Source organism: Numida meleagris, chromosome 2 (genome assembly GCF_002078875.1).
Source record: "Numida meleagris isolate 19003 breed g44 Domestic line chromosome 2, NumMel1.0, whole genome shotgun sequence".
Lineage (NCBI taxonomy): Eukaryota > Metazoa > Chordata > Aves > Galliformes > Numididae > Numida > Numida meleagris.
The window spans coordinates 24,203,194-24,230,997 of NC_034410.1; the positions used below are offsets into that span (position 1 = coordinate 24,203,194).

The following is a 27,804-nucleotide window of genomic DNA, read 5'->3' on the forward strand; positions in this document are numbered from 1 at the left end:
TTTAGTGTCTTTGTAGGATCAACTCCAGTTTCAGCAAAAGCACTGAGCCAGTGCTAGTGAGCCCAGCTGGATTCAGAAGAATTGTTTATGGATTATTTAAATCACAATTAGACTAATTCACCAGAGTTCACCATATGTAGATAAAATGAATGTTATACAGAAGATGAGCAAAATGGCTATTAGTCCCTGTGGACAAAAAATAAACTAAATATGCAGACTGCAGAGATGGTTGATGTATCCTGATTAATATTTGAGCCACAAAGGAATTGCCCAGTAGAGGGCTTCAGTAGGCCACTGAAGGACTCCCAAACACATACGATGGATGTAGCAAGGAGAAAGCAGTCAGGGTGCAATGTAAGTAAGGGTGCAGTGTGTAACATAAGATCATTACAAGAAAAAATATTGAAATTAGTTCTTCAGATGAATGCACCCTGAGGAAATTCAGAGGAACTCCATCATTGCAAATACAACTGAAGAAACAAATCTGTTTTTTTTTTTCACAAACATTTAAAAAATTTGAACATCCTGATGGACACAGGCGAGGACAAAATGAAACAAGTTTAGGAATCCTTCCTAATAGAAATGTCTGCAGAAATATGGTTTGAAAGTATAGCAACTCCAATTGATTTAGGGATTAGGACTGCCCAGCAGGCACTGGGAGAACTGGACAGAGGCAGAGAATGGGAACTGGATGAGCTGTCTGTGCCTTCCTTCACTTCTCAGTTAAATACTGGGAACCTCAGCATTCCTCCCCTGAAGTGCCTAGAAGAATAAATAAACTTCAAAAAATGCTAGGGAGTGAAATAGTTTGTAGTTTGCTCTTTTCTGTGTTGCTTGGACATAATGACGAGGCTTTTGACAAGGCAGTATATTTTTATTACATTTCTCAGTATCCTGGGGGAAGTTTAATGCTCCCTGGGCTGATGGAAATGTTTCCCTTTTGTTTTGAAGTCAATTATTTGGGCGGCTGGCAGGAGCTTAATGGGGCACCATCATTATGTTGTGGATGTTCATTGCTGCTGCTGCTGCCTGAGTTTCAGCCCCTTTTTCCTTATTCAAAATACCCGTGACTGTTGATACTTGAAGATTTTTCCATGTGGGTGGGTTGGGTATGATGTTAAACAGCTGAGAAAACTTCACTGCAAGCTGCAGAGCTGTCTGTGGGAGGCAGCAGAAAGCAGGAGCTTGGCGATAGTGGCGGGGTTGCACAAGGCCCTGGCAGTCCCAGGAAGGCAGTACACAGGCTTCAAAATGCGAATAAACCAAACTGAAGCTGAGGAAGCTTGGTTTTAGGAGACTAAGTCATTTGCTCCAAATTCTGCGTACGTGTAAAATGAGTTCTTTCCTCTGGTAGTATCAGAAATAGTGTAGTCAGCAGGACTTGGGAGGTGATTGTCCCTCTACTCTGCACTGGTGAGGCTGCACCTCGAGTACTGTGTTCAGTTTTGGGCCCCTCACTACAAGACATGAAGGCTGAGGAGTGTGTCCAGAGAAGGGCAACAGAGCTGTGAGGGATCTGGAGCACAAGCCTTTGGGGAGCGGCTGAGGGAACTGGGGCTGTTCAGCCTGGAGAAGAGGAGGCTCGGGGAGACCTTATTGCTCTCTACAATGACCTGAAGGGAGGCTGTGGTGAAGTTGGGGTTGGCCTCTTCTCCCAGGTAACAGCAATAGAATGAGAGGAAATGGCCTTAAGTTGCACCAGGAAAGGTTCAGGTTGGATATGAAGAAAACTTCTATGAGGGAATGGTGATGCACCGGCACAGGCTACCCAGGGAGGTGGTGGAGTTGCTGTCCCTGGAGGTGATCAAGAAACGTGTAGGTATGGCACTGATGGACACGGTCACTGGGCATGGTGGATGGGTTGGTGGTTGGGCTAGGTGATCTTAGAGGTCTTTCCCAACCTTAGTATTTCTATGAAAACAGAGCTATGGGGGAACGGGACAAAGCTGCACCATGGTGGCTCAGACTGAAGACTGGAAAATTTTCTTTACAGTTCACTGCAACAATGCTTCCTAGCATACTGGTTAGTGTCACATGCCTCTCAGCGTTTAAGGGGCATTTAACAACGTCCTCAGAACACGCTTTAACTTTCAGTTAGCCACGAGGAGACAAGGGCAAGCTACACACCCCTCTACCAGACGAGCCACCCCCGGGGCTTTCCGCGGCCGCCCCCCTCCGGGCCCCTTCCGCCGAGGGCGGAGCGCGTCCCCGGGGCCCCGCCTAACGGCTCCACCACCGCCGCCATGCCGGGCGGCATGGGGCCGCAAGCGGGCGGTGCGCGGGGCCTCTACCGGCGGATCTTGCAGCTGCACCGGGCGCTGCCACCCGCCTTGCGGGATCTGGGCGACCGCTACGTCAAGGAGGAGTTCAGGAAGCACAAGGCCGCGGGGCCCGCCGAGGCACAGCGCTTCCTGCGGGAATGGGAGGCAAGTGCCCGGTGAAACGGCGTTCAGAGGCTGCCCGGCTCGGCCCCGCGGGTCGGCGGGGGAGGCTGCGGCGGGTCAGGCCGCCTGGGCACGCTGGCAGCCTGGGCAGCGCCCTCTGGCCGTGCCCAGTCCGGTGGTCCCCTCGCTGCCGCAGCCCGTGCTTGTGGCGGGGGTACCCCGCTCCCTGCACAGGTGGCCCAGGGCCTGGCCAGGGCAGCGCTGCGGGTCTGTCGTTGCCTTGTAGGCATGTGACCACAACTGTGTGCACACCCATATGTAACAATTATATAATTAGCTATCAGTGCGTGTAAAACAGATGCGAAATTACTGGGTATAATTTGCATATATGTTACATAAATATGTATATATATAGCTACACGTGTTGCTAGCTGTATAATTACAATTAACTAAATATACATGTGTAAATAGCTTCCACATGAACTTGTATTTCATTTTTGAGTGGTACTGTTGCCTTTACGGAGCAGTAAAGCAGCAAGCCTGATGGAGTTCATGCAGAGTTTGGGCAAAGCACTCAGGCACAGGGTGAGGATTTTGGGTGTTCCTGCGTGGAGCCAGGAGTTGAACTCAATAATGTTTCTGGGTCCCTTTCAACTCAGGACATTTTTTGGTTCTGTGCGAGCACTGATTCTCTGCTCACCTTGTGCTTCTCGCTGCGAGCTGTGGGGCTGGTTTCAGCAGACAGAGAACTGGATAGCCCAGAAGTAACTGGGATATAATGCGTTCCTGTGTGGAACCAGGAGCTGGACTCAGTCGTCCTTATGGGTCCTTTCCAACTTGGGGTATTCTGTGATTCTGTGACATTTCACAAGCGCCAGAGGGGAGTGACTCTTGAGGTGGCTGGGCACAGTCAGATGCTGACAGATCAGTAAGCCCTAAAAAAAGTCCACAGAACAGGGAAACATCACAGATAGTCCATGGAGGAAAAGACCTTTCAGTTAGAACATCCAAACAATGATGAGAGACAAACCTATATGAGCCAGCAATGTGCCCTTGCAGCCCAGAAATCTAACTATATCCTGGGCTGCATCAAAAGAAGTGCAGCCGGCAGGGCGAGGGAGGTGCTACTGCACCTCTGCTCTGTGCTGGTGAGACCTCACCTGGAGTCTGCATCCAGATGCGGAGTCCTCGATACAGGAGGGCAATGGACCTGTTGATGCACGTCCAGAGGAGGGCCACAAAAATGATCCATGGAATGGAACACCTCTCCCATGAGGACAGGCTGAGAGAGCTGGGGCCATTTAGCCTGAAGAAGGAAAGGCTCTGGGGAGACCTGAGAGCGGGCTTTCAGTTTCTGAAGGGGGAATATAAGAAGAAGGGGGATGGGGTCTTCAGCAAGGTCTGTTGTGATAGGACAAGGGGAGATAGTTTCAAACTAAAAGAGAGGTGATTTAGATTGGACATAAGTTTTTCACAATAAGGGTGGTGAGGCACTGGAATGCGTTGCCCGGGGCGGTGGTGGATGTGGATGCCCTGTTGTTGGAGACATCCAAGGTCAGGCTGTATGGGACTCTGATCTAGCTGTAGGTTTCCCTGTTCATTGCAAGGGAGTCAAACTAGGTAACCTTTAAGGATCCTTTCCAACTCAGAAGATTCTGTGATTCTATAGACAATTAAGCTTCCAATTAATTTTCATATTCATTGAAATACTAGTTTTTTTGTTTTTTGTTTTAATCTCAAAGTTATTTTCCTTGCCATGGAGGAAAATTGCGATCTGTTCTCTGCTCTGTGTTGGGAGTTGGTTAGAACAGGTGGTGTGCAGAGCTACAGACTGATGAATGGAAGGGTGTTGGGGAAGACCTAGCCCAACCATCTGTCTGTCAGCTGAAATGCAAGGAGTTATGCAGATCCATTAACCCAGCACTGGAGTGTAAGGAACAGGGACAGAGAGTACTGCCTGGTATCCTCTTCAGAGGAAAGGAAGAAGTATGTTTTATTTGGTGCTTACCAACTGATTGATGCTGAAATTGGAAATTATGTATCTACTTTGCAAATGGCTGATGCTATTATAATTCTCAGTTGCAATTTATTTGATAGTGCTCAAGTGTTTCTGCTTCGCTGTTTCCAGTTTTAGAATGAGCTAAAAGACAAGTTACAGGTTACTATTTTCAGTGGTAAAATCTTCCTTAAAATAATTTTTTTAAAAGGAAGACAGCGTTTACACTGAGATATTTTTAGCCATTTCTGTGAAGTGAACAAATAGCAAACATGTTTCTCAGTTTAAAAATGTTTTAAAATAGATTACAGGGAAAACTGGGAAAAATTAAATTATGAGGAATGGAATTTGAATTTTGAAACCTGGCATGCGTTGCTATTAGTTATGATACATTCAAAGAAATGAAACTAATAGCTGTTTTGAGTGCATGAGCAGTAAGAACTTTGCAAATACACCTTTCTTTTAGCAGGAGGGATGTATTAGCAAGTGGTTAATGTGGCTCTTGTCATCTTCCCTTTAGTCTTTTGTTTCTTTCTAGGATTTTTCTCCCCCAGATTATTATCTGTTTCAAGGGTGGAATTTCTAAATCAGACCTTCACATTTCTTGCCTGTGGGACTTTGTCTCTCACAGCGTGCTGTGGTTTGCGGCCCCTGAAGGCCTGAACCAGGTAGCTGAGGTACCCTGTAGAAGGCTTGGATTAGGCAAGAACTAACCACCACCACATGCTAATGGTGGTGGGCTGACGGTTGGACTAGATGACCTTAGTGGTCTTTTCCAACCTTAATGATTCTGTTATTCTTGTTAAAACTTTCATGCTCTTTTATGGATAGAGTCAGACCTTCTGTATGGGAAAGTGCCTGAATATGCTATTTTACAAAACAGAAATCGAGCTGAGCTTTTAGTAAGATACGGGATGTGTTGAATGTCATGGGATTGAGTGCATAGTCTGTGTTTGTAAGGTTGTTGTCCTCTTATTTGATCTGTATTTACTAATTATTTAGTAAACTGCCTAGCATTTTAATCAGACATTAGGGTTGTTCCAAACATTTTTTCCCCATGCTATTTAAATCACGACACTGTTTCAAGGGAACTGAACACATGGATTGTTTATCAAGGAAAATAAACTGAGCAAATGCCATTTATTTCTTGTGAAACATGGTGAAAAACTGTGACCTTTTCTTTTTAAATGCTTTAAGAATAACCATTAGAGGAATTTTATTTTTACAGGGCATTCAAGCCACTATAGCTTGTAAAATTGCTGTAGTTTAATATTAGGTTCTGTTACATTGCAGTAAGGAAGAACCCAAATCTCAGTGAAGAACCAGAATAATCCATCTAATTCTCAAATGGGTGTAGTCATTTGGAGCATACTTACAGTGCACAGATGCACAAGTAGAACATTAAAGAGAGATTTCTTAGATTAAGTTTAAACAGAAATTGAAAAAAGTGTTGAAAAGACCCCCAGATAGTATCGTTTTAGTATGTGGATGATTCTAGGAGAATTCGTGTACTGCCCTAATATTGCTGCAGTATCAGTTTCCATTAACGGATATGGGAAAAGAACTCCTTGTTTGATTTGTAGGGAAAAGGGGAGATGTATTGTTCTGTCACGAGTTGTGTTCATGGCAAATCCAAACTGACTTGTTTGAGTTTACAGAATAGGGAAACTACTCTTTGAATATTCTTGGAAGAGTTCTTTAGTGAATAAGAACGGGTAGAAATACTCCACAGGTATATGCAAATTTGTATAAAAGTAGAACAACATAAAAATTGTGTTTTTCCTATCGTTGCTGTTGGATTTATGCTTTTCTTCTTGAAACCCACTGGGAGATATTAAAGAGAGTTGCAAAGAAAGCAGGCTTTCTTGTTCAGGAATTATGGTTGTTCAGGTAGATTCAAATTAAGTATATCAATTATTAATATATGCTCCTTCCTATTTTCTAAATATTTAATATTTTAATTAAAATAATTGGTACTCATTTACAGGAGGTGGCTGATATAATTAGATTGATAGTGATTATTACCTTGGAATGCTATTGAATTAATGCTGACAGATATGGTAAGTGAATTAGTTCAACAGTCTTCTAAATCGTATGGTAGCTGATGAGAATGCTTACATAAGAATAGGTAGTATTAAGGTAATATTGATTACTTCATTCCAGGTTACAAATGATATAATGTAGAATATTCAGCAAAGTAATTTAAGTATTCATTTGTTTTACATCATTTTAGTAATTCCTCTTTTAATTCTGAAATAGTTAATCTCATACTTACCTTGTTTAAAAGGTCTGACCTTGTAGACTGGAAGGTCTGGACTGTCTTGAGATGAGCAGAATCATTCTGCAGAATTACATGACATTTTCTCACATCAGAGAGATAGAATAAATTGCCTTTGAAATGCTTTGGCCTCTCTTCACTCAGAAAGCCTTTTTATAAACTTTCAAATTAGCTGAGACTGATTGGGGAGCTGGCATCTGCTGTTGTACACTCAGAAGAAAGGTGACTATTTTTCATTCCTGTTAACATGACTAGGCATTATATTGGCAAAATTAAGATGGAGCTGTATCTCTCTGTCTGGGGAACCGGTCACTTAGCCTCTCAAGAATGGCCAATTTTTCTAGTCAACATGATATCAGAAATGATAAAAGTAATTGTCATCATCAAATTTGTTTGCAGTTTTGCCTGGCACTTACAGTGTTTGGTTTGCCGGAATGATTTGTGGCATGGTCCCATAATATCTGCCAGGACACAGCTGTCATGATGCATCTGTTTCTGATGGTGACTGGGTATAATGAATGTTTTTGCTTCTTAATTCTTCTGGCTAGCATGATCTTCCTTCCCCTTCTTGATTTATTTTTAAGCTTCTGGCATTCAAAAGTACACTGAGAAGCTGAAAAGAGAACTTGAAGAGCAAATGTTCAAACAAATTGACTGGGTGGACGAGGAAGCTGTCGCCAGTGCTGGAATCAGACCAGGACAGGAGTGGAACATGTGGGTTGCCTTTTCAGCAAGCACATAGGTTGTGTAAGTCTGAAACTGCTGCTAACTTTCTGTATTATGCTACAAGTTTCTGTGAAGTACGTTATATAAGTGATCTTCTCTTTCCCTGACAAAGAAGTACATTTTTTTGGAAGTGAAATATGACTTCAAGGTTTTTGCCATTTTATGACTTTAATGAAAATTGTGAAATAGGATTTAAGAGTAGTATTTCATTGGAACATTACTGGATATGTTGAAATCTGCTTTTAGTGTTTTTTATGACTATCTGGGTGAAAACCTTCTTATTTAGAGTAAATTCCTATCGGGACTTACATATCTAGCTGCTACTTAGGGTAGCCACCGTGTCTTAATTTGTAAGCACTAAATTGGAGACAGTTTCCGTTATTTTCTTTGATATCTCTCAAGAAGCAGGAAGAAATTTCTCACTTCTCTGAAAGCTGGATAACTATGGCATGTGGAATTTGGACATGGGCAGATACAGGGAATCATCCTGCTGCCCTGACCTTGCACATGGGGTGACCTGTTCTGGAGCCAGATCTGAAGTCTCCCTGTATAAGATGGCAGCTTTTCCTTGGGGAACCCAGGGTTTGGTGAATCCCCTGAACCAGCTTTCATGTGCAAAGATCCCTCCGACAAGAAAAAAAACAACAAAAAACAACAACAACAACAACAAAAACAATAAGAAAACCAAATAGCTGAAGAACCAAAATGGATCCTTATAACATTTCTTGGTAATGAAATTCCTTGGCTTTACTCCCACCCTGTCAGTGCTCCTTCAAGTGTAGGATTAGAAGCAGGAGTGGGAGCCCACTTCTCTTCTGCTAAGGCTCCAACAGCCTGGGGGCTTTCTGATGCAGAGGAGCGGCCTGGCATGTGTGGGGTCTGCAGCTCATGGGAATGGGTGTTGGGTACTTGTCAGCTAGAGAACAGCGCTTTCTCCATCAGATTCCTCTGCCCACTCTGGCGCCAGCAGTTCCTTGTGTGTTTCTGGCTCTAGGTTGGTGTGGTACAGCATTTGATTAACTTGTTCTGTTTAACTTGTATGGAAATACCACTTTTTTTTTTTTTTTTTTCCTGTTTCAGTTATAGTGTGGTCTGGACTTAATGGAAAGTAAGACTTAAAGGCAAAACTGAGATTTTGTTTTAGACCTTTACTGTGTTTTCCAAATTCAGAATTTCATGAGCTTTGACGTCAGTATTCTTAATGCTTCTGTCATGTTACCATGCCAGTTATGCGGCCAGATAACATGAATCCCAGGGTCCTGAAGGAAGTGGCAGATGTGGTTCCCAAGCTGCTCTCCGTCATATTTGTAAAAGTCATGACGGTCAAGTGAAGTCCCCAGTGACTGGAAAAAGGGAAACATGACTCCCATTTTTAGAAAGGGAGAAAGGAAGACCTGGGCCACTACAGGCTGGTGAGCCTCACAGCTACGCCTGGGAAGATGGTGGAGCAGATCCTCCTGGGAGCTTTGTTAAGGCACATACAAGATGAGGAGATGATCTTAGATAGCCAACATGGCTCCACCAAGGGCAGATCATGCCTGACCACTCCGGTGTCTTTCTTGGACATAGTAACAGCATCAATGGATGATGACGAAAGAGCAACTGATGTCATCTACCTGGACTTGTGCAAGGCCTTTGACATGATCCCACACCACATCCTTATCTCTAAGTTGGAAAGATACAGATTTGAAGAGTGGACTATTCACTGGACAAGGCATTGGTTGTATGATCACAGCCAGAGGGTTGTTGTCAACGGCTCCATGTCCAGGTGCAGGCCAGTCACTAGTGGTGTCCCACAGGTGTCTGTCTTGGGACTGGTGCTCTTCAACATCTTTAATAATGACGTGGATAGTGGGATTGAGTGCACCCTTAAACAAGTTTGCTGGTGACACGAAGGTGAATGGTGCAGTTGAGACGGCAGAAGGAAGGGATAACACCCAAAGAGACCTGGACAAGCTTGAGAGGTGGGCCCAAGTGAACTGAATGAGGCTCAGCAAGACCAAGTGCAAGGTTTTGTGCTTAGGTTGGGGCAATCCCAGATATGAGTGCAGACTGGGAAAAAAACTCATTGAGAGCAGCCCTGCCAAGAGGAACGTGGGGGTTCTGGTGGGTGAAAAGCTTGACATGAGCCGACAGTCAACTTGCAGCCTGGAAGGCCAACTGTATCCTGGGCTGCGTCAAAAGAGGGATGGTCAACAGGGAGAGGGAGTCCCATCTACTCTGCCCTTGCAAGGCCACATCTGGAGTACTGTGTCCAGGCCTGGTATCCACAGCATAAGAAAGATATGGAATTATTGGAGTGGATCCAGAGAAGGGCCACAAAGATGATCAGAGGGCTGGAGCACCTCTCCTATGAAGAAAGGCTGAGGGAACTGGGCTTGTTCAGGCTGGAGAAGAGAAGGCTCCAGGGAAACGTCACTGCGGCCTTCCAATACTTAAAGGGAGCTTATAAACAAAAGGAAGACTGACTTTTTACATGGTCTGATAGTGATAGGATAAAGGAGAGTGATTTTAAACTAGAAGAGGGGAGATTTAGATTAGATGTTAGGAAGAAATTCTTCACTCACAGAGTGGTGTGCCACTGTCACTGGCTGCCCAGTGAAGCCCCATCCCTGAACGTGCTCAAGGCCAGGCTGGATTGGGCTGTGGGCAGGATGTTGAAACTGAATGATCTTTAAGGTCTCTTTCAACTCAAACCATTCTATAGTTCTGTGATGATATGTATTGTTGTATCTGTGCATGTAGCTAGTGCAATGGCTGTTCTGATAGCTGTGTCAGTCTGCTAGAAGCAGTTTTTATTTACAACTGTTTTGACACAGCAAGAAGCACTATGTGAGTTACTGGGGACACAGCAGATGGTCGTGGCTGCCAGTCACCTCGGGTTATAGTAAATAGTGGGGTAAATACCACTGAAGTGATAGAACCTTATATAAATACAAGGTGTGCAAATAGTTTTATAAGTTTCAGATGATTTGGTCGTTGCAATACATTCGCAAAGCATATGCAGTGCCTTTGATATTTAAAGTGTGGTATTAATTAAGCCCAAACTGCATGGGAATTTTTATTAATTATAACTTAGATTGAGAAGCCGAGATTGCTGTATAAGCAGGTTGAATCTCTAATATGCATAACAGTTCACTCCTTGCATTCGATAGCACTTGCTTGGGAGTTGAGCAGGGATGTTTATGTTAATGCTTGCAGACTCATATGCATCAGAGGAAGTTCTGTGGCTGCCTGCTTGTGGAAACTTTTCTGATAAATACAGCTTTGTATCAGCCAGCATGTGATTAGATGTCTTAGTAAGAACATGGCAATAATGTAAGACACAGTAGCAACACACACAGGAATGGGATATTTGCAGAACTGTGATTTTAAAAGGTAATTCAGGTTTCCATCTAGTGGTGGTATAAAATTCTGTCTAAGCCAGGGGAAGCACAGCGTAACTGTGGTACGTGAAGCATTGTAATAGTTGTGTATGTGGTTGAAACTTAGGAAATAAAAAGCCTAAGGAAGTAAATTATATACTTCACAACACATAACTCTGAGAGCCTCCGGATTTTTTTTTTTTTTATATTGAATTTATAATGATCAGGGATCAGTTATATTAGTGGTATGCGTTTGGTTAGTACTCTTTGACTCTATCAGTTTATTTAATTGCTGCAAATTAATCTGATTCTACTTTATCAGTGTTCCATGACAGACTTTTCAAAAAGTTTAACTTGATACAGGTCTAGAAATCCTTACCAGGTTAAGTTTGCAGATGAAGAAAATACCTAGATCCACCAATCTTTTGGACTTGTATTTTAAAACAGTATAGCAGGTTGAACAGACAAACTAGATTTAAACTGCATTTGTAAACTTACAAGAATTTCTGGTTGTTTATGTTTTATTGACATCCTCCTTCTAGCATTTGTTTGGCACTTGTTTGAATACTCCCAGATTGTAGTGTTTCTAAGCGTGGTAGGTGTTACTATGTTTTCAATGCGTTTCTACTATCAACATTGTATAAACACTGCCAACTTTCCACAAGTGCTGTCAAGTACTATATTTTGTAATTACAGCAATAATATTATGAGTGCTGTAATTGCATGTGCTGTATGGATATGCTTTTCTGTTCTGTTTGTGTGCAGACACAAAATTGATATTTTTCTGTGAGTTAAAATGGAACATGGAACATATCTAAATAATTGTTTCAGAATTGTTTTTTTTCATCTTTCAGCATCATATGAGGTATCTGCAGAAGTCATTCCGTACAGATGGGAAGATTTTTGAAGCCATGAATTTGTGTAGCACATCTGAATGTAGAGCTGATACGTTTGGACCCATTAAGGGATCAAGGCTCCTTGATACAGTTCGCTAGCATTAGTGTCAGTTTTGACAAGACACTGAACCTTAGATTTCGACTTCATAGTCTTGTCTTTTGTAGCATCTTTATCAATCTTTATTTTGTTTTAGCTGGCTTCCACAATGCCAAAAGCTTTGTGTGTTTTGAGACTGAAGTTGATTCTATGTACTATAAGTTTTCTAATTGATTTCCTACTATTTATACTGCAACTCATTCCCGGGAATACACTGAGCAGCAAATTTCTGGCAAAACATTTTTATTTCTGTGTCTGGAAGCTGCTAATTAAAAACTACAGTTTTTCGAAGGATATGATTTGAAAAATTTATTTAATCATAGAGTCTGACAGCATTTGAATTCAGTGATTTTTAAAGGTCATTTCCCCAAGTTAATGTCAATGAGATTTTTTAAATGAAATGTTCGTTATACTAGAAGTAAGTTACAAGTAATGTTACAAATAGACTTTACTGAGTTTTATTTTTAGACTTAGTGATATGTGGGAAGCTTGAGATCTGACAATATGCTCATTGCTTGTTGCAGAGATATTAGTGAGAGACAGAGCAGACTAAGGCGAAAGACAGCACAATGCACTTTTGACCTTACCTACCTAAATCTGTAGGTTGATCTTGCACCTGCCTTTCAAGAATGGCTAGCATAGTAGAATCATAGAATCATTTGAGTTGGAAGGGGCCCTTAAAGGTGATCTACTTCAACCCTCCTGCAGTGAACAGGGACACCTACAGCTCGATCAGGTTGCTCAGAGCCCCGTCAGCCTGACCTTGAATGTCTCCAGGGACAGGGCATCTGCTACCTCTCTGGGCAACCTTTGCCAGTGCCTCACCACCTTTATCATAAAAAAAAAAAACAAACAAAAAAACATTTTTCTTATATCTAGTATGAATATCCCCTTTTTTAGTTTACAGCCATTTCCCAAACTAGATGCACATTTACAAGTAAATGCGCATTCACTTGCTACATGCAATTTCCTGAACAATAAAAAATGGATATGCTAATTTTATGCCTTTTTCCTTCTTGAAGTATTCTATTCCATAATTTAGAGGAAATTAACAGATGATTAGGTCACTGCAATATTATCTCTTTTTTTCTTTTTTTTTTCCCTTTTTACATTTTTCTTTTCTGAATCTGAACCAGAAAAATCATGATGGAAGGGTGAGAACTTAAGACAACTCCCCATCACCTTTGCTTCTTTGGAGCTGTCATGATTGAAGGTACTGAATTGTGTTGATAGTATTAATATCTGCAGAGAATAAATCAGAGCAACTCGTTTGTTTTCTGTAGACCAAATACCACTTAGCTCATAATCAAGCTCTTGCCTTTTTCAGTTGCACAGCGGAAGGCATATGGGCTATGTAATTGAATTGAGTTTGTATGCTGTTTGAAGTGTAGTAATACCATCTGTGCAGTCTGTCTTGATGGAAGAATTCATACTACATTAGCAGTCTTTCAAGCTTTGTCACCTTCTGTCATTTCATTCTGTCGTGCCCTCACCTGTAGCCTGATAGCTGATTTTAGACTTTGGTGATACATCAGAACTGATTATTCTTCATAAGACTGCAGTTTTTGAAGTGTACACATGATGGCAGCAAATACCTAAATTTATAAGGCACGTTTCTATACTTGAAACAAGTAGGATTTTGAATTTTCTACCATAAACTAGTTAGAATTTTCACAGATTGAGTTCTTGTTAAATTATTTATTGAAAACTATAAATTCATTAAAATACTGCTGAAGATTTTGAGAAGGCTTATTATACTGTTGTTTCTGCCTGGTGTAGCCATAATCACATTTAGTGGTGTTTTCTGGTTTTGATTTACATCGGAGTAGTTTGCTACTCTGGCAGCAAAAGCTGGTACCTACTCAGGTAGTTTGCTGTGTATGATGGTGACCGTCTGATCCCTTGTGAGAGAAAAGGAGACGCACACCATTCTTTTATCCCTCTGCATGTTTCCCCGGAATTCTACCTGCTGACTCCCTGATGGTGCTGAAATTTGCTTTTCTGAAGCCCGCTGTTGTTTTTCTCTGTTAGAGAAACGTGTCTTATCTCTCTGCAGAGATATCTCTCTTAATCTGCCCCTATCTCCCTCACATAAATCAGATTACTCCTCCCAGATTACTTCTCCCAGCTGGATTTGTAGGCGAGTCAAACCTGCTATAGCAAACCAATCTGACATAAACACCCTGCTCTAGCCACTGCTATATTTAAGTGAAACAATCCTCACCATTTTCAAGGAACTTAATAGCTACCGGTGTGTAACTACACTTCTGACAGATGTTGACATGGTAAGAGTCCCTTTTTTCCTAGAGCTGGAAAGTTCTTGGAGTTCTTCAGAGTGTTTTACTCATTGTCTTGTGATTAAACAGTTGAATGTACTAGGTTTTCTTCTGTTCTTCCTCTTTAAGCCTTTCTTATTTTTAGCTAAATGCTTTCTTCTTCCATAATAGATGCATGTTTTTGGCATACTGTGTTCTTTTTGTTCTTTATTTCTTTTTCCTGTGCCAGTCATTCTTTCTAAGTTCTCATCTTGTAATCTAGATCACTATTAAGTTTTCCAGTAAGTGTTCTTGGTCTGATGAAAGGACCCAGTGTGCCCCTATCCCTGAACATGCCTCAGCTACATATTGGGTGCACACGGAGGTGAAATTCCTATGCACAGCAGCTCCCTGCCTTCCACGTGCAGGCATCTGCTGCTCTGGGAGCACACAGGGAGTCTCCAGTGGAGCCATGAGGACACCTCGAGTCTTTCTTCGCTTCAAGCATCATTAGGAAAGCATGGGTCAGTTTTAGGCTATGGTACCAGCATGTTGCTATGTTCTGCTTTGTGCTGACATTTCTTGTCTTGCTCTGTGTAGTTACTTCATTTACAGTAGTTTACATTGGTTTAATGTGTAGAATTCATTTGATGGTGTCTGGCAGAATACGATATCCATGTGTTTACTTGACCTCTTGAATTTTTTAATTCAGTTGGTTGTTGGCAGCGAAGCATACCGGTGAGCTTTTTAACAGCCATTGTGGTGAGTCACTGTAAGAGTTGGAGGGCCGTGATGTGTAGAGTTTTAATTAAATAACGAATGTGTATTAAGTCCTTAGTGGTTTACAGAGAAGAGATCTTGTATAGCTGTGGGTTTTTTTTTTCACTGGCTCTGCTGCTGATTAATTGGTGAAAAGAAACTTAATGGGCAGCGTTAGATTCATGGGCAGTACTACCTTTGTTATAGCTGGAAGCGGTTACATCGTTAAGAAAAAGCATCATGCTCTCAATCAAGAAGGAAGCGAAAGTTGCTTTGTGAAAAATGTGAACGCTGATTTTTTTTTTTTTAGATTGGTGAATGGGATTTTAGCTGGGTGCCTGTCTGCCAGCAGATGCCACTCCGAAGCAGGAGTCTAGTTTCCCAGAATTGACCAGCTAGAAGAAAATAGTTGTGGTGGCCCTTGTTTCTTAGAAATGCTGGTGGCAGTTTGCCTGCTATCATCCTTGTTTTCCTTGATAAGAATAGCCAGTGCTGTAAACAGTTAAATATTTATCTTTTAAAACGGAGCTGTGTAAGATTTTGTTTCCTGCTAATGGGTTAAACTCCATATCAGGGAAATGGCAGCAAAGAGAGTAAGGTGCTTCTGTTCTGTGCTGGTATCACTGCATTCCTGCATGCTTCCAGGGAAAGGGCTCCTTGACGTTACATTTTGAGTCCTATTAAAGTGTTGCTAGAAAGAAGTCTAAGAATCTGCAGGATCGATGTGTATGTAGACCATGTGTCCATTTAGATGAAGATGAAAGGAAAGGTCAGCACTGACAACTTTGCGGGTTCTTTTCCTGAGTGTGTCTTGTTTGATTTTGGATAAATAGATAATAAAGCTCTTTTGTAAGACATGGGGAAATATGGAAATAGCGTTTCTGACATATTTGGATGCATTCATCAAACAACAGGTTGGCAGAATATCAAAACTCAAGGTCTGAAATAAGATTTAAGTAATGAATTGGTCAAAACAAGGATGTGACTGCTGCCTTGTTTTTCCCTGAGTTGGTGGTGGCAGAACCATGGTGGCAGGACACTGAGATGCTTTAGGCTGGAAGGTGGCCAGATCAGAGGGTGGTGAGTGAAGCTGGAGGAGCAAAATTGATCATGACAAGGTGTTGGCTGCCTGGATTGTGAAGTAGGACCCCAGAAAACTCAGGTTCATCTGAAGAACTTTCAGGTTAGTGAGGCAAACAGTGCTTAAACAATTGCTGTATTTCTGGTACAGGGTATGTTGAATAAAATAATGCGTTTCCAGCACGCTGCAGTTTGCAGCGCTGCTGGCAGAGGTAGGGAAGTCATCTGTTAAATGCTTGCTAGTTTTCTTGCCATTTCATTTTGGCTTGCTAAATAGAATCCCACCACTCTTTCAGAGGTTATTGAAGGTGTGCTTGATGCCATGTAAATGTTGCTCTGATACTTTGTGGTTGCTGTTGGAAAATGTGCATTGTCTTTCAGGTAGAAAGGAGGTTTTGTTCTTCTTCCCTCTTGTCCCTTTTTCCTGGACAAGCAAAGCTTTGATGGCTGTTTGTTTTAGTGAGGAAAATGATAAATTCATTCTGTGTTTCTTTTCTGGAAATCTCTGCCAATGAAGTTTTGAGTTTGTTACAGAAGAATGAGATGGAAACTTAATGTAAAAACTAGCGTATGCATACATTCACAAAAAGCTGGTATTCTGATGTAGCTTCAGTAAGTCAGCTAAAGGGAAATATTCCCCTTCTTGCACACTCATGCCTCAGGATTGCTCTTCTGAAGGCCAAGCAGTGCAGCCTCTCAGCCCGCCCTTGTTCAGCCCGTGCTCTGGCCACCCCATTGCTGAAATTGCCTCTGTCGGACTGTCTGCTTAATTCTCTTTAACTGGATGGCCCAAACTGCTCTGACTGGATAGTCCAAGTGAGATCCAGCTCAGGCTGCTCAGACCAGAGGGCCCAGGTGAGATCCACCCTGCAGCTCTCCCAGGCTGGCATCTGTTGTGATGCTGTGCTAGTCTCACGTGGCAGAAAAAGCTTCTTGTGTTGGTTTTTTGTTGCGTTGCGTTTGAGTTTTCAAATGGGCAGCTGTGTTACTTTTGGTTGGGAAATGATAAAATGTTCGTTTTCTTAGATGATGTAGATTTTTTTTGCATGCTCTTAAGTAATGGACTGAAATTACTGCAGTACACACTGACAGAATCCTGAGGTTCTGCTGCTTTGAGGGGGCTGAGAATTTGTTTCTTCTTGCTTTTAATGCATTTTTTCCTTTGGGATTTAAATGATATATTAATTAGACAAGGGTTTGGGAAGTTCTTGGAAAGTAGTGTTAGTTTCCAATTTTTGTTATTGTTTAAGTGAAATCTTTCATGTTTAACGATTACCTGAGAAGAATATTCATGTCTTTAATGAGATTAATTGCATGTAATATTTAAGAATTAAGTACAAGTGTGAACTCCTAAGGTACATGTCAGCATCCCCTGTGGTACAGCCCATTGCTTGTTTGCCATCCAAGAATAACGGCCCAGAGAGCTGAAAAATCACACTGCTGGGTTTTGCTCAGTTATTTCTTTAGTTTGTACGTAATGTAACTATGTAGACATGATATTGGCTGCATCTTTTGACAGTGTTTAGTATGCTTTAGTTTAATTTGAGAGATTTTGTATTATGGAACCAACATCAGTCATGTAAATTACATATGTGGCTGAAATGAGGGTTAATGTGCTGGGCAGTATGAAGCACGGCTGCTGGAAAAACCTTTATGGCAGTGGGCAAGGACTTGGAAAGCGGGCTCATACTGGATGTGGGTGCTGCCTCCATCATTAATGTTTATTGTTTTGTTTTTTGTATTGCACTTATTTGCACAAATACGCACTTCTGGTGCACAGCAACAGATAAAAGTAGGATTAAATTAAGCATCTACATTTGTACAGACTTCGTGTTTGAAAATCAATTCCATGATATCGATGACTTAGTTCCAGTTAGCTGACGCCATTACAGTTTTAGGATGCATTAGCTAAACTGGAATCAAACAGTGCTTCATCTGAATTTGTTTAGTAGGCTGGCTTCATGTTTTCTTTTCACCTTCAGATGTTCTCATTCTGTTGTGCCAGATGACTTCTCATGACCCCTTGCACTATTTAGCCATCCCATTTGCTGATTAGGGCTTTAGGTACAGCCATGCAGCCATCGGTGGCACATGTTAACTAAGTTACTCGCCAAAGGTTTCCTTTTTCCTTAGTGTATGTCGCTTTATTGTTTGTTTTCATTTGTGGCTAGATTGCTTGTAGGCAGTGTTGTGGAGGGAAGATAGGATCCTAAAGATATTTCAAATAGGTGTGATAGTTTTGACAGCACCAGTGGCAGAACTTCCCCAGGAAAATTCTACACCCACTGAATACAAGAAAACATTGCTGTGCTGCGTTCTGCAAAGAAAGGGTTTTTTTGCCAAGCTATTATTTTTAAAACCACTCCTATAATGGATGTAACAAGCAGTTACAGGGAGATCTGTTTTGGATTTTTCTCATAAATGACTACGGTAGAATGCAGATGATGCCATTGCTCTTCCGTGGGAAAAAAAAAAAAAAGATGCTCGAGGATATGCATGCAAAACTGTATATTAGCCTTACAGGGCTTCTTCAGGTTACTTCTAAGAATACAGCTTACTTTCTGTAGCATGAATTATATTTAACTGAATAAAATGGAAAAAATCAGTAGTAGACCTTTTAGGCTAGATCTATTAAAACACTGCCAATTAAAACTCCCTAAGTTACCATCAGTGTGTTTCAAGGGTAAGCATCTTTGTGACATAGATGATGCAAATGTTATTTAAGATTATTTGCTGGTGTCTTCAGGTAACTTTTTTGAGAGTTTTTCCTGTTAGTTGTCTTGGTCTAACTCCATGGTGAATCCTGTGCCTAAAAAGCAGTCACTTAGCTGGGAGTTCAGGTTAAATAGGTGGCTCTAAAGGCCTTTGTACAGAGTGGAGAATGAGACAAGAAGTCATTGTGATTATGATAGAACTGCCTACTTGTGAGCAGTTGTGCACAAGACCTTCTTGTCCATTTTTTTCTTGATTAGCAAGTGAAAGTCATTGATGTGTAAGCAGCTCAAAGATACTTCACGTTTTTACTGTTAAAACAGCATTGTATTGCTTTTAACTACTTCAGAGTTGTTGTAAAGCCATGCTAATGTCAGTTGAGGTAATTCCTTGATGTTGAGAAGTCTTGAAACACAAATTGAGATCTCTCAATAGTTTAAATATTCTCTGAATGGTAGAAACCTTCAGTGGGGCAACCCATGTATTCACATTCCCAGTGGATGGCAGATAGGGATTTCTCTAGAACTGTCAATGGTTTACAGGCGTTCGGCCTGGTTCCATGACGAAGGGGACGGGGGATCCACAGGTCCTCGCCCCGGGAAAAGGGAAAAGGGGAAAAGGGTAAGGAGATGGCCCTGAGAGCAAAGAACAGCGGCAACAATCTGAGGAGAAACAAACTAATTTACTAAATAAGATATCGGAATGCAAAACAACACACTATAATACAATATAATTACAATTTAAGCTGGTAAATCCAATACAGAGAGAGAGAATGTCCCAAAATCAAGGTAGGCCTTACTCTACTACCGACGATAAGACGGCTGGAGAGCGAGGTGCTGCCAAGACGAGAGACGGTGGAAAAAGGGACGAGGTCTCATGAATCTGCAAGTTTTTATACTGCGAGCTTCTATCTTTTCCCTCCGGCTGGAAATGGTAACAGAGGAGCAAAGTACCATGGGGAATGTAGTAGTCCTTCTCTTCTGAGAACCAGGTACATTCACTACATGATGTTATGATGTGGAATACCAACAACCGAAAATCACAAAACCATGACAAGAACTTATTATGTAATCAGGTTATCGTACACAGTAGAAGAAGGACATGTTTCCTAATACAGCACAAATAAAAAAATGCAGCAGTTTGTCATTCACACTAATGAAAAAATATCTTTGTATTGATGTGGAGAGAGCATTTGAACAGATGCAGATGTGCCATACCAAAATGATTAAACAGTACCGCTTAACTCAGAGCAGAGGTGCTTTATCTCAGGAATTTCAGTGCCCGGGTAGAACTGGTGTACTGCACTTTCAACTTCTGCCATCCGTACAGGGAAGCTGTTTCTGCCCCGAATGTCAGTACCTTACCCAAAGCCGAATGACGGGCACTCGGCTGTTGAAGCGCCTGGGAGGCTGGCAGCCACAGAGCAGATCTAAGCCAGTTTGACCGATCTCAGCATGGTGTATTTGCTTTTGTGAAATGTTCCCGTGATGTTTTCACTTATTTTTAAAGATCCTTTAAATGATAAAGCAAATTAACTTACTTTCCAGTTCAGCAGTACCAAGTGAGTGAGAATTTTTCAGAGTAAGCAGGCAGTCTGAATTATTGTTGCGAAAGCTTAAGGTTTTCTTGACTGAATGTTCATTCATCTCAAAGTGAGTACAACCCTCTTTGACTTACTTGGTTTCCATACCGTATTTTTCCTCACATTTAATAATTCAAAGGAAGCCACCTCTCATGTGAAAAAAACCTTGTATATGAGAAGAAACAAAAAAGAAACAATAAAACAAGATTTAGATGAGTTCATTTTGAAGTATGTGTTGTACAGAGATTATAGGAGAATGTGTTTGGGCTTGAATTTGGTATATATTTGATTTTCCCAAGAACAGTACAGAATATTTTATGGAGTTTTTCAGAAGTGCTTTCAAATTAGCTCTCTCCACAGGCACTTACTTGAATTTGGGAGCTTGGTCAGCAGATCAGGAGTTGCACTCAGTGATCCCTGTGTGTCCCTTCCAACTCAGGTTATTCTATGATTCCACGATCAGTGAAATTTTCTTACTACTTTTGTACTTCATCTTTCCAATCTTGTGCTCTTCTGTGACAGCTCAGCCCTTACTTGCTGTAATGTGAAAGATGCTTTAAAAATCCTCTTAAATGAGAGCCACTGGATAGAAGGATATAGAGTAGCGTGCAGATGATGACAGAGTTTTTATTTGTTTTCCAAATCTGAAGGTTTTGACATAGCAGAGATGCATGTTCCTTTATAGCAGCTCTTAAATATACAAGTGACACATTTGCTTTCTTCATTGAAAAATTCTGGCAATTTCTGAAATAGTTCAGAGCTCGTACTGCAATCTGCCGACTACGAATTAAAAACCGTGTTAGATTTGTACACTTCAGAGTTTCTCGACCTCCAGAAACAGGAAAAAAAAAACAGGAAAAAAAAAACAGGAAAAAAAAAAAACAGAAAAAAACTCAGCACTATATTAGTGTTATGTTTAGAAAGGCAGCTTAATTTCTCTGACCTTTTTGTCTGTGCTGTTGTATCAGAAGACTTTCTGGCTGCATGCTTGTTATATCACCGTAATTTAGGAAAATAAAACAGAGCGAAGGACCTTCCATTGCAATTTTGAGAGCTATAAAATAAAAAGGAAGGAAGTGCTGTGATTTGTTCTATTACTTAGAGAGTATGGAAGATTTTTTAAACAGTTTATGTAATGGAAATAAGTTCATGTATGTACAGCGTGTGTTTCTTATCTAAAATGTGAATGTCATTTAGCATCTTTTGGTGCTCGGCAGCAAGAACTTAAAAAAAAGAACTTGCCAGAGTCTAGCACAGAGAGTAGTGGGTTAATCCTTTTGCATTTTAACAAGTACATGTTAATAGCATGAATAAGCCATCTTTACCACAGTGTGATTTTACAGATATAAACAACAGTATGTTGTCAGTTGCTTTAAGGAAAATGTTTTATCGTTATGCATTTATTTTCATAGAAATGATGTATTGCTGCTATTTAAAAACAGCAAGGACTACATTTTAAACCGGATGATTTTGGTTAACTACACAGAGTTATTTCTGCAGAGCAGGACTTCAAAAATTCCTAGACAGGGTGACATGCTTGCTTAAGTAACACCCTTGTAAGAATTCACCTGTGTCTCTCGGTGGCAATATGTTTTTCATTCTTGAAAGCATATGAGTTCCCCTGTATGTAAGCTTTCTTTTATTGACAGCTAGTCACCTTCATCGTGCTTTATGAAGAACACGCCTTGCAGTGTATGTGTGCCGTTTTGTTGGAGAAGTGCATCAGTAAACTTCAACAACTCATTGCTTGTCTGCTTTAAATACCACTGCAGGGTGTACACTTCAGCCTGTGTTACTAGAGGGAGGTGGCGGAGTCACTGTCCCGGGAGGTGTTGAAGAGACGTGTAGACGTGGCACTGAGGGCTGTGTTCTTTGGGCATGGTGGCGATGGGGTTGGACTAAATGATCTCAGTGGTCTTTTCTAGCCTTAATGATTCCATGATTCTATGACTTTCAGTTGCCAAATTTGCTTTGGAACAGGGAATATAGAATATGTTCAGCTGAAACTGGGGATGCTTCTGTCCATCCTGAGGGACAGATCTGACTTTTATGCTAATGACCTTCTGGTCTGCTTATTAAAGATTGCCCATGAGGTTTTACCTAATTCATTCAATCACATTATTCTTCTGTGGGTCCATTGCAGTGAAAAATTCAGTGCACCCTCAGCAGAAAGGTTATTTGTGGTGTCATTGAAATCAATGCAAGATGCCTATTTGCAGATTAAATTTTTGTTTATACTGGAGATTTTTTATTGTTGTTCTTTTAGCTTAAAGTTTTGGCTCTAATGAGCATATAGGAATATGAGTAATGGAAAAATAAGAATACCAAGTCTCTTTTGGATATGTATGCTTACGCTTCATTGGGTATAAATTGAAGAGAACATGCATGGAAGGCCTTTCAGTAGTATCGTTAGTTGGGATATATAATCTTTTGCAGCTAGCAGTCTGGAAACTGATGTGGTTGTCTTGGAAACAGGCTTTATTTTGCTTTTGCAAATACCTAGGTATGAAATCATTGTCTTCTTTGAAAATCTGGACGTAATACTTCTCAAAGAAATAACAACAAATTTAAGGTGCTTGTCCTCTGTGTAAAGAATTGATGATGTTTGTATTGTGTGCTTTAATTATAGTTGTGTGATTATAGTTCTAAAACAGTCTGTGGTTTTTTTAACCTAAAATGTCTGTAGTTATAGCTGATATTTGTCTTGGAATTAGCTGCAGTAAAGCACTTTGCCAAGATTTTCTAGCTGATGTGTTGAACAAGTTACATTCCTAAAAAAAAAATGTATTGATGCTATCATTTCAGGTCTTATCCCTTGCCCTGCTTTAAATGAACAGCATATGATGAATCCTTGACTCTTCTGTGAGGCTGTAGCACAAGAGTTGCCAGACAAAATACCAGGAGGAGAACAAAGTGCGCAGGACCGCCAGAGAGCTGCCGTGCACTGTGTGATACGGGAAATCAAAGCTGGGCCGAGAAATAAGCATCTTTCACATCGCTGAGGATTTAGTAGGATTTGTATAAAAATGTGAGAGAATGTTCTTGAAAGAAGTGTGACTTCTCTGGTCTGTTGCTTATTTGTCCCGTCACAGCAGCCTTAGGGTTTGTCAGTAGTAGCAGTGTAATTTCATCATAATTCTTACAGATAAGGTCTAGACTGATCTTTTTTTCTGTGTTCTGTTCTTCAGTTCTTACGTTATTAAGTTCAGTGAGGTTTTGATGTATTTCTCTTCGAAGTACCAATTTAAAGAGCCTTCTAAACATTGGTAGGTGCTTCAGAGAAGGTTTTTTTCTTCTTTTTTTCTTTTTTTTTTTTTTCCCTTTCGTTCTTTTATGGCTTATTTTAAGGGGAGGCATCACAGGAGCTCAGCAAGCCACTGGAACCTATTTTTGTGACCACTTCCAATCTGTTGTTCCTGTTCCATTTCCTTTGCTGGGTTTACATTTCAGTTTGATCTATTTTCAGAACTGAATTGCTCAATTTATTTCTTCTTAGGAGTTGTTTTTCTATTCAGTATGTCACAAAATCATAGAATGGCTTGGGTTGGAAGGGACCTCAAGAATCATCAAGTTCTAGCCCCTGCCACAGGCAGGGCTGCCAGCCACTAGATCAAGTGCTAGATCAGATTGCCCAGGACCCCATCCAACCTGGCCTTAAACACCTCCAGGCATGGAGCATCCACAACTTCTCTGGGCAGCCTGTTCCAGCACCTCATCACTCTCTCAGTAAAAAATCTTCCCCTGACATCTAACCTAAATCTCCTCTCCTTTAATTTAAAACCATTCCCCCTCATCCCCCTCTACCCATGTAAAAGGTTGATTTCCCTCCTGTTTATAAACTCCCTTTAAATACTGGAAGGCTGCAATGAAGTTTCCACTCAGCCTTCTCTTTTGCAGGCTTGAACTAGCCCAGTTCCTTCAGCTGATCTTCATAGGAGAGATGCTCCAGTCCTTGGATCATCCTCGTGGTCCTTGTGTGCTGAATAATCCTTTCTCCTTCACTAGAATGAGCTCAAGCTTTCTCTTTAAGATCTGAGATGAAGCTCATTAACATAAGCGGAGAGGATCTTAAAGGCCATGGCTGGTATCAGACGATGCAAAAAGCTTTTAGAGACCTAAATTTTGGCTCTGTAAAACTTACATTGGTATTGTACGTCCAGAAAGAAATGATTAATCACAGCTTGTTTTTCCACAAATGACAGCTAAGTCACTCTGATATACTCTAATGGGGTAATTGATGTATGTTTACCTTGACGGTCAAGCCACAACTTTCCACTTCTACCTCATATTGTGATCTCATAAGTCTTATATGAAAAAGGAAATTAAAATAACATATCATTTAAACTGTAAGTGAAGCTGAATTGGTTCTTGAACTTTTTTCACATTTCTCTAAATAAATGTCATTTCTCCCAGTTTAACAATATTAGTAAACTGTGGTAAAAAAGGAGTCCATTTGTACCTTCCTGATCAAATAATAATTCTCCGTGCTGATTACTAAGTAGTACATAATTACATTCCCTGGCTCCATTTTAGCTGAACAATTTTTCATTCTCTCCTTCCAAGCTGCAAACGAGCAAGCAACCAGAAAAACCAACCTCATGTGGTACCAGTTCAGTCTAGGTACAGTATGTGCATCGCTGCGTTACTGTGGTCACTGCCCTGAAGTTTTGGTTGGTTTAGCATCCGTCCTGAATCTCGTGGGAAAACTTGATGTTCTTAAAGTTCTCTTGGCTTTTCCTTCCTGATGAACTTTTAGAAAACTTTTGAAGTTCTCTGGTTGTTTCCAGTCTTTAGAACCCAATGACTTTGTACTGCAGAAATCTGTTTTAGCCCTGTGCATTAGAAACGGAGATGTAGTCTTGTACCCCCAGAAATTAAAATGCCATGTAATTCAATTTTTTCTGAAGATAAAAAGGAACTGAAAATTTTTTGGTCATGTGTTTCACTTGAGGGTGTTGCTGAGTCTGGCCTCAGCAGGGTTCCCAAACAGGAAACAGACTCCAGGGGAGGGATTATAGATTCATTCAAGGATAAAAGGTATTTTTGTTGTCTTTTTTCTTAAAAAAAAATCCAACTAATAAACACATTCTTTTTACCATAAGAAAGAAGGAAAGTTGATTGAAGGCCGTGAGAGAAAGGAATGTAGTGATGAGACTTGCATGTCTGAAGGATGGTTTATCAGTTCATCGTGTTGTGTTGAAGAAGCAGCGTGTCACCCTGCACAGCCCAGGTCTGCATGTTTAGTTTCTCTTAGACACGTTACATTCATCAGATTTACAAAATCCCATTGCAGGTGGTAGAATTAGTTCTTCACAGAGCTTTTTGGTTAGAGCTCCTCGTTAATTACAATTTGGTCTATTAATTAGAAAAGACAGGAATTTTGTCTGACCTGCATTTTCTTTTTGGGTATGAGATGCCTCCAGTGGTGGGATGGGTTCTCAGCTGCTCCCTGCTCTTGGTCCTGTTGAGTGTGTGAGGAGCCAGTTCAGCCTTCTGCAAACCGTGTAGTTTTCCTATTTCTCTTGTTTTCCATTGATGTTTAAGCAAACCCCATGTGCTGCTCAGCAGTCCTTGTGTTTCCTTTTCTTTCTCGAGTGCCGCTGCAGCAGCTGCCTAAGCAGTGTGGCAAGGGCAGATGGCAGCATGCTACCTGCTCTGCATTAGCCCCGCTCTGGGACTTTTTCCCTGTGAGGATTCCCTGACAGCATTGCTCAAGAGGCAGCAATGCACAGGGGAGGAATGGCAACTTGCATTATTTCTGGACTAGAAAAAATTAAATCCACATAATCTGAAAAAATGAGCCTTTCTTCGGTTTCTGACAACTTTTTTTAAACAGAAGGGATGATGTTTCAGTTTAAATAACAGTCAAGTCTTCTTTCTGCTGCCGGTTTTGATTCTTGTATATACTTTCAACTTGGTGTTCGCGTGATTGGTCTTAATGTAAGTGTTCATGGTTTTGTACATAGCAAACCTCCGAATAAAACCTATTTAACACGCTGACTTCTGCGTAACTTTTCTATCTTTAGCTTCTCTACTATTAAGAGAAAATATCAAGAATGTCTGAAATTTGAAATGTAAAAGAAACAGCAGATTTTCTGGCTTGTACAAGCTTTCTGAAGGCGGTAAGTGGGTATCTAAGCATTTACAGCCAAATTGCTCTCATGGAATGCAGCTCAGGAGGCAGGTGAATGAATCTGGTATCGTGTGTATGAGCAGCACTGGGGCTCCGCTCTGTATCCTTTCACTACCGAAGAGCTGGAGTTCACAGTTTGCTTAATTTGAGCAATAGGTTGAGAGGTTTGTGTGTGCATGCAAGGAGGATTAGGATTTTATGTAAGTCATACCTCCAGCATAACTGTGTAAACACAGAATGTAAAGAAGGTTTGCTTGCTTACCTTTGCTGTTGTAATGTAATTTTGCACAACTCTGCCTCTTTTTTCAGATATTAGGCATTTTATTAATGGATTCTGTACTATGGCTTTGGTAGTGAAGGAGGTGCTAGAGCAAGAAAACATTAGAAAAAACATTAGCTTCTGTCTATTTTTTTTTTTAGCATTACATCATTAGTTTTTTCATTGTAGCCTCAAAGTGTAAGCATTGTTTGTTGCATTAGAACTGAAACATTTGGTCTCCTGCCGTTCAGATGTTGATGATGTCCATGGCTATGTGTGGAATATGATAGCATCTCCCAGCAGGAGCAGTGTTAAGCCAGTGACATGAGTACTCCTTTGGATAAGAGTTGCCTCTGGTTTGCTGATACCAATCTAATGACTGCTCAGCTGATGGGGTGCCGGACACTTCCAGAAAGGAGAGTTGGGTTTCCACCTTCAGACAGGACTTCCAGTTGGGGCTGGACATCTGATCTTGATGGCTTTGTACCACAGAGGTCCTCTGCTGAGCTGGGCGCATGCCTGTCTGCATTCCCTGCCCTTTGTGCAGCTGTTGCTATTTAGATTTTCCATATAAGAAACTGATAATGCAAGCAGTATGTCATTACCTGGTATCACTCAAGTACAGTTTGAGATGTGTTTTAAAAAGTAGGAGGAGGGCTTACTCACCACCCATTGTAGTAGAGTCACACTTTTTATTGAGTGATCATGACTTGTCTTTTACACAAAAAGAGGTGATTTGAAATTGTCTGCTAATATATTGGTCTTCTTAAGGGCTATGTGACCTCATATAGCTTTTTATTTAGATCAGTTAATTTGTATGACTAAGTCATTGTATTTTATACATTTTTAATCATAGAATCATAGAATCATAGAATGAGCTAGGTTGGAAAAGACCTACAAGATCACCTAGTCCAACCATCCACCTACCACCACCAACCCCACTAAACTATGTCTCCCAACGCTATATCTAAACGTTTCTTGAACACCTCCAGGGAGGGTGACTCCACCACCTCCCTGGGCAGCCCGTTTCAGCGCCTGACCACTCTTTCAGAAAAGTAGTATTTCGTAATGTCCAGCCTAAATCTCCCCTGGCGCAACTTGAAGTCATTCCCCCTCGTCCTGTCACTAGTTACAAGAGAGAAGAGGCTGACCCCCAGCTCACTACAACCTCCCTTCAGGTAGTTATAGAGAGCGATGAGTTCTCCCCTGAGCATCCTCTTCTCCAGACTGAACAATCCCAGCTCCCTCAGCCGCTCCTCATAAGGCCTGTGCTCCAGACCCC

General features: G+C 41.1%; 1 protein-coding gene across 3 annotated transcripts in view; it reads left to right on the forward strand.

The window, feature by feature from the left end:
* SDHAF3 (succinate dehydrogenase complex assembly factor 3) overlaps positions 2,197-27,804 on the forward strand; it is a 32,093-nt gene continuing 6,485 nt past the window's right edge. Inside the window, exons 1-2 of one of the 3 annotated variants that reach the window (XR_002435358.1) lie at positions 2,434-6,440; positions 7,243-7,405. Coding sequence is in view for 1 of the 3 variants with exons in the window: in XM_021387707.1 (XP_021243382.1) it covers positions 2,244-2,426 (183 nt within the window). In the remaining 2 variants the exon portion in view is untranslated. The other 2 variants (XM_021387707.1, XR_002435357.1) reach the window with 2 other exon arrangements.